The sequence below is a fragment of the Microtus ochrogaster genome, linkage group LG5, assembly GCF_000317375.1.
Source record: "Microtus ochrogaster isolate Prairie Vole_2 linkage group LG5, MicOch1.0, whole genome shotgun sequence".
Lineage (NCBI taxonomy): Eukaryota > Metazoa > Chordata > Mammalia > Rodentia > Cricetidae > Microtus > Microtus ochrogaster.
Window position 1 is genome coordinate 20,707,989 of NC_022031.1, and position 8,042 is coordinate 20,716,030.

The 8,042-nt window shown below is 39.7% G+C and overlaps 1 protein-coding gene across 1 annotated transcript in view; it reads left to right on the top strand.

Annotated features, from left to right (window-relative positions):
• Positions 1 to 8,042, top strand: part of Ttpa (alpha tocopherol transfer protein) — a 23,957-nt gene that overhangs the window by 9,617 nt on the left and 6,298 nt on the right. Inside the window, exon 3 of the mRNA XM_005361910.3 lies at positions 5,254 to 5,447. Within this exon, the coding sequence (XP_005361967.1) occupies positions 5,254 to 5,447 (194 nt within the window). The remainder of the gene's footprint in view (positions 1 to 5,253; positions 5,448 to 8,042) is intronic.

Below are 8,042 nucleotides of genomic sequence, written 5' to 3' on the forward strand. Positions count from 1 at the left end.
ACATAGGTTGAAGGAAGGTCAGAAAAGGAAGGTATATCATAAGCCTCCTGTGTGTTATGTTATTCTAGAATAAAAGAAAGAAACTTAGAAATATTTTATGAATAAAATAAAAGGACAGAATAAGATTTTGTAGATTTTTCTCAGTTGAATTGAATTGATGGAATAGCTGCATCTGTGATAAACTTTCCCCTAGAAGCCCAGTGCAGTAATTTCCCCTCTGTACTATGTTTGCACGGTAAAAGCAGTGAGAAAATGCAGAGTCCTTCCCTCTGTGTGGACTTCTATCAGCACAACAGAGGATGTAATTTGAAGCCTTCACTACTATCATACTATAGAAGCAAAAGCAAATTTTAGCAATGAAGATTCAGTTTCAATCATAATTGAGTTATTAAGAGTTGAAGCTATGGGGCATGTTGACTTTATTGAAATCTACAAAATGCACATAGTAAAAACTTATAAACACAGAGTTGCTGTGAGAATTACACCTTATTTTATATAGCACATGCGTGCACACATATATGTATACACACACATATAAAATGAGAACATTAACTGAGACACAATAGTTAATAAATGCTAAGTAGATCTAGGGAAGAAATAAAATTCTAATTTCTCATGTCTTTCTTTATAGCGCTCACTTAGCTAGTACCGTGCAATAGAACCCTCAGTGATGCCCCTATTTGACAGTAACTACTAGCCTGCACATAACTATAGCATATATATAGAAAAGTGGAATTGAGGCTGCTGGGCTGAGAAACTGAACTTTTAATTTATAGTCACAGAAGGTGAATACAGGGCAGAACAGGTCTGACAGGTCACTTGGCTAGGAAATGAGTCAGAAACTGTTTTATAGTCTGCAAATCCCCTTTGCAAGCTCACGTTTTATCATCGTTGCTTTCCGTTCTGAAATTCCTTTCCGTTCTGAAATATCTCAGGACACTGGCCTCAGCCTTCGCTTCACATGCACCTTATTTCTGAAAATTAAAAAAGTTATGTGCATTTGTGCATATCTGTAGTGTCCTAGTTTTGAGCTGAATAAATACTTCCCATATTCTTTCCAAGAATCTGAGTTGCTGTAAATCAAAGGCAAATCTCATGACCATCTCTTCCCTTTCTACGTCTTTATCTTTTTCCTCACAGCGTTCTAATACCAACCAGCATTTAGAGCTGTTAAGGCTCAGCCTCTGAAAACAAAAACGCCTCCTTGGTCCCACTCCAGCCTCCACCTGCCACCTCTGGTCTCAACTTTCCTGCCCTCAGCCAGACTCTTTGTGTTCCTGCCAGTCACCAGACATGGTTCTCAAGATTCTCATGTAAGCCCTGGTCTCATTTCCTCCCAGCTCTCTGAAAGGACGTTAGGTAATCCTCTTTCCAGAAAATCTGCTCAACAGGCCAAGTTCTATTTGGCTTCTGCAGTAAGCCAGCACTTCTCTCCTGTGAACCACTGTTCTGTGTCTCTGTTACCATGCATTCCAGGAGGTTTTCCTTCATCCAGAGTGGCATTCTTCATTTCTACCACAGGAAGTACCTGCTTTCATCGGCCTTTCAGTTCTGGAATTCCTCAGGACACTGGCCCCAGCCTTCACTTCACGCGTATCTTATTTCTAAAAATTAAGAAAGTTATGTGTGTTTGTGTATATCTGTAAAGAGGTATCTGCATAAAAATGAAGATGGCCAGAGATACCAGAGGCAGAATGGGGTCCTGTAGAGCTGAGTTATAGGAGGTTATGAGCTGCTTGTGAGAAACGTGGGTTCTGGGAATGAAATTCAGGTTCTCTGCAAGAATAGAACACTCTTACCTGCTGAGTCATGTCTCCAGCCCATCAGTTTCTCATATGTATTTTTATCTCCCTTTCCTATAAAGGAGGAAAACAGATCTAGTCTAGACAGTCTCTATCATAGGTATTATATAAACACAAATGATTACCAGAACTGTGTCTTTACCATGTTTTATTCTTTGGGGATTCAGATTAATACAATTGGTTTTCTGTTCTTCCTGCATCCAGTTCGCAGTCTTCTGGTCAACATTGTGGAATGTGTACATATGACCTTTCTACCCCCAAACACGATCTCCATAAATAGCACAGCCAACTTACTTGGAAGCCAAAGCAAGGATATTTGAATTTCTGAGCTTTTTCAATTTCGTAGTTATTAAACTTTCTTTTATTCTTCTTCCCTCTTTTCCTCCCTTCTCCCCTTCCTTTGACAAGATCTCACAGAACCTAGACTGGCTTTGAACTCAACGCATAGCCGAAGATGACCTTGAACTCCAATTCTCTGGCTTCTACCTTCCAAGAGCTGTGATTCCAGGTGTACACCACCACACCCAACCTGAAACATTTTCTGCTTCACACACCCTTGAGGCATTCAGTGGACTCCAGTCTGAATCGCTATGCATTTTTTTCAACTACGGAAAAATTTTTCTATCATTAATGTTCCTTTCTTGTTTCCTGCTTTTTTGTTTGTTTGTTTGTTTGTTTCTGACTTATTTGGGTTTTGAAATGTCCAGAGTCAGCTGCATTGGTCTCAATTTTTTGACAGTACCAGATTGTGTTCTTTTATGTGAGATTGGGAAACATTCTTCAACTTGACTTTTTAAACCATTATTCTTTCGCTGATTGGTTCTCCACTGCCACTTAACCAACCCATCAACTGATGTTTTTCAGTTAATTTTTATTTCTGAGATTTCTCTTGAAGTTTTAAAAATAGCCTCTCTTATAAAATAAAATATTTTATTTATTCTTTGAGAATTTCATTCATGTGTATATTTTGATCATATCTACCTTGTCAAGCTCCTCGCAGACATCACTCCACATCCCCTTTCCAAACTACTGTCTTTTTTTAATAACCTGTTAAAGTCCAATTGGTGCTGTCCATATGCAAATGAGTATACAACCATCCCCTGGAACATGGGCAGCTGAGCAGGGGTTACATCCCTGAGTACAAGAGGCTATCCCTTCCCAGAAAGGACATCTGACAATAGCTTCTTGCCAGGATGGGGACGCACTGAGTCCTTGCCCTATTCACACTAGAATGTTCACTGACCTGATCACAACTACCGCTGCTGTCGTGAGGTCGGGAGTTCATCAGCATTGCGACACCCAGAGGACAGGGTTTTCCAGGAGTCTGCGCCAACTTCTACTTCTTACAATCTTTCCACTAGGTCTTCTGAGATGGTCCCTGATGAGGGGTGTGTGTGAGTATGTGTGTGTGTGCACGTGTGTGTGTGTGATAGCTGTCCCATTTATGGCCGAGGAGACTACTCCACAGTCATTTAGTCTCTCCACTTTGACAGTTTGTAAATGTCAGTGTTAACTTCCATCCACTGCAAAAAGAAGTTTTTCCAATGAGGGCAGAGAGCTGCACTAATCTACATGTAGAAAGACAAGTATTTAGAAAGCAGTTTGATACTATAACCATTTAGTAAAATCGTAGTAATAGGTTCCCCACAAGGGTTATGACCTTCCTGTCTATAGTCTTGTGACCAGATTTACAATACCAGGTATGTGGCAGGCCTCACTTATAATTGGGAAGGAGTTGCTTGCATAGTGGTTATGCCACTATTGCCACAATGGGCAGATCTGGTTAGATCTGTTATTGCGGAACCTCTCTGGGTTCACAGATGGGGTAAGGGTGTTGACGACTTTTATCCTACAGTAGCATATATTACACATTTCAGCTCCATGAAAGCTAGCTAGCGATGAGGAGGCTTCCAGGTCCTGTGATGATGGAAGTGTGTGGTGTCTTCAGCAATACGGTCTTATCGCCAATAATTACCCTCTCTGAAACATTTCTTTATTTATTGTGTGTATGCTTGTGTGGGTGCAGGGGTGTCACATCATGGGTGAGGTCAGAAGTCTACTTTACTATCAGGAACCAGTTTTTCCCTTCTACCACACTGCTTCCTGGTATCGGGCTAAGCAGTCAGACTTGGTGGCAAAAGACTATGCCCACTGAACCGTCTCCCTGGCCCTATCTATCCTTACAAATGGCTTCTTCTTCATCCCTTACATCTGTGAAGCTATTCCTTCTTTTCATTCAGCTTCCTCTTTTAACTGTTTTCTTGATTTTTACTGCTTTGTCTATGGAGTTTGGTTCCTGTCTTCTTGTATGTGTATCATATGACAATTTTTTAATAAGTCCTGATCATTTTTTAAAGACAACCACCTTCCCTGACCATTACTACTATCATTTCTGCCTGCCATGACCTGTCTTAAGGATGGTGGGGAGGGACAGGCTGTGTGGACAGGAATATCAGTACCTCCTCTTACCATAGGTACTGTGTTTTCTCTGGGTGTGTACAGCTGCCTTTCCAAGCCAAGCTTCCTGCCCAAGCCTGTAGGGGCATGACTGATCTGTGCTGGTCCCTGAGATCTGGCAGATGACCAGCTTGTCTCTCTGCTCGACAGGCTTTTTCTTTAGCAACCTTTTTGGTTGCTGTGTTAGTCATCTGTCCGACGGGGTTCCTGGGGAAATCAGTGTGAGAGGAGGAAAGATTGGCTCCAGAGGTTTAAGCCCATCATTAGTTAGCATCATTACTGTGGGCTACTGTTGATGCAGAATGCCATACCAGGGAGAACGTGATGGAGGACAGCTGACAAGATTATGGTGACCAGGAGTCAACAACTGAGAAACAAAATATCCTCTTCAAGTGCACACACATAATGACCCACTTCTTCCAACCAGGTTCTTCCAGATTCTCAGTACCAGCCAGCCGCCTGTCCACTAAGTTATGAATCCATAGATGCCTTAGTTCACGGATGAGCTTAGGGTCCTCTTGAGCTGGTTCCCTCTAGACAGCATGATCTCTGATGGACATGAGCTGGTGGGTAGACTTCAGATCCAAACCACAAGCTGCTGCGATTCTTGCTGCTGACTGCAACCCAGGCTCACACTTTTTTATTTCTGATCTTGGAGCACTGTCAGAGGCATTAAACATGTTCATTTCCAGGCATGACCCTCTCTTGAAGTGATGATGTGATCTCATTTATCAATCACATTTGATCTGCATTTCTGGATATGATTCTAGGCCATGTTCTTAAAATCTATTCATATCCAGAAATTTAAGGAAGCAGGGAGAAGCAGGCAAATATTTGGACCTCAGTTCAATTTATTTATTACTTAATTCATGATTCCTTGTTCATGATTTTATTTTTACACATCCTTTAGGCCTTAAAATAATTTGTTCACTTAAAGAATCTTTCTGGTTCTTCACACAGTGCTAAGATGCAATGTCTTTTTAATTTATTGTAGCATCCTGGGACCCAAAAGTTTTTACAGCCTATGATGTATTTCGTGTAAGTCTGATCACATCAGAGCTCATTGTACAGGAGGTGGAAACTCAACGGAATGGCGTCAAGGCTATATTTGACCTAGAAGGCTGGCAAATTTCTCATGCTTTCCAGATTACCCCATCTGTAGCCAAAAAGATTGCTGCTGTACTTACAGTGAGTAGACATTGAAACTATTAGTGTATATATATATATATGTATATATATATGTGTGTGTATATACATTGTAACTGTTAAATATATAACAGTGTTTAATTGTGTTTGTACATTTTTTGAAACAAATATTATACATGATAGATATATTTAAAGAATGTTAATAGTAAATATAAGTAATTTATTAAAAATGTAACAAACCTCAAAATTAAATACTTTCAAACTAAGTAAATATAGAATATGTACATTTAAATATAAAGTGATTTTATTTTATTCTTGTCACTTAAGGTTTCTTCCTAAACTAAAATGTTGACTCAAGCCAGGTGTGGTAGAATATATCTGAAATTCTGGCATTTAGCTGGTATAAGCAGGAGGATCAGAAGGCCAACCTGATGAGACCTGATGTCAGAACAATAATAACAACAGAATAATAATAACAAATTTTTGACTCAAAAATTGTTGTGGAATAGAATATTTGTTTAACTATGTAAAGATGTGTTGCATTTGTTTATGTTGCAGAATATTTTCTAACTATGGAAAGATGTACTGTTTTTGTTCATGTTGATTTGCTTAACTATGTAAAGATGTGTTGCTTTTTCACCTTGCCTGCCTAAGGCATTTGATTGGCCTAATAAAAAGTTAAACAGCCAGTAGCCAGGCAGAGGAGGGATAGGTGGGACTGGCAGGCAGAGAGAAAAGGGGAGCCATCTAGGCAGCCGGCTCAGACCAAGTCAGCCAGACACATAGGAAACAGGACAATAGGATGGATGGTACACAGATGAGGTAAACGAGCCTCAGGGCAGCACATAGATGAATAGAAATGGGTTAATTTAAGTTCAAAAAGCTAGTAGAAACAAGCCTAACCTAAGGCTGAGCATTAATAATTAATAATAAATCTTATGTCATGGTTTGGGGCTGGCAGTCTATAAAGCCTGCTACAAAAATATAACAACGATACACTATCACATGTCTTGTTAGCTATAAATTGATATGCCTTTCTTCAGAAATCAAATCTTTGTGTATACACCTGTGTTCGTGTGTGTATACCTACACATGCATGAATGTATGTAAAAAATCCAGAGGAAAACCTTAGGTTTCATTTCTTAGTTGTCATTTCCCCTATTTTGATACACAATCTCTCATTGGTCTTCACTGATTAGGCTGAATGGCTGGTCAATGAACCCCAGGGGCCTTCTCCATCACTCCAGTGCTAGGACTATAAGCATATACCAACATGCTCAGTTCCCCACAATTCATCAGTTTAGGGATCAAACCCAAGTCCTAATGTCTGCATGACAAGCAGATGAGTAACTAAGCCATCTTTCTAGCCCCCAAAGTCTTTTTAAAAAGCCATTATCTTTAACCCAGTAATACTACTTCTGGGACCCAGCTAATGAATTATCTTGAATACAGTAAGGGCACTGTACCTTGTAGCAATAATAGTTTACTATGTGCTAGATACTTTCCTAAGGCTTCCAAATGTTTTTATACTTAATGGCTACCCTGGCTGATGGCAGACAATGACCACTTCAAATCAGCAGTGACCTCAGGATCCTAGTGCAGGTCTGCAGAGTGTAAAAGCTGTTCTACAGTCACCTCTCTTCCTAGACACAGATAGTGCCTTGCAGCATAACATAGAAGAAAATTAGAGCCGGGCGGTGGTGGTGCACGCCTTTAATCCCAGCACGCGGGGGAGGCAGAGGCAGGTGAGGCAGAGGCAGGCGGATCTCTGTGAGTTCAAGGCCTGCCTGGTCTACAAGAGCTAGTTCCAGGATACGGGCCAGAAGCCATGGAGACAGAGAAACCCTGTCTCAAAAAATCAAAAAAAAAAAAAAAAAAAAAAGAAGAAGAAGAAAATTAGGTCCAACTTACTTGCCCAAATATAAGAAAGTGAGCACTTAAATGATGACATCCATTTGATGGACCATCTTAACAACGTTAAAACTCACAATCATATTGCAACAATGGGACAGCACAGAATGCAAGAAGGCAGTTAAATTTAAATAAAATTATACATCAAACCTGGGCAAAACCCAATTAATAATACATCTCAAAATGGCAAGAACGGGAAAAATTCTCCATAAAAGAGAAAAAAGTATGTATTAACCTCAATTACTAAACTTTTACGTAAGAAAACTATGAATGAGTTTGTTTTCTTTCAGGTATTAACCGTTTAAGCTTTCTAAGCAGTGTATGACTTGGACACTAAAGATATATGCCAATGTAAACAATTTAAAATATGTGCCTATTGTGATATTCTTTCAGTTTTCATGGATGCTTGATGTTTTTATCTAAAAATATTTTTGGTAAAAATACTAAGTTAAAAATGTCTCAAGTTGTGATTGTTTCCTAAGGAGAAGCTTTATGTGTGATTGGGGAGTAGACTTTCTGATCAAAGAGTGTAGATGGCTGTTAAATACTTGGCCTAAGCTAGGTGGATAAAGCCTTTCTACAGGTCTTTTTTGAGTCCACTAGCAGTGATAGATAAACCAGGCTTTTGTGTTGATGGAATAAACCATTTAAAAATGGAGTCACACTTTAGAGTCTGTTGTAAACGTGTGTGTGTGTCTGTGTGTGTGTGTCTGTGTGTGTGTGTCT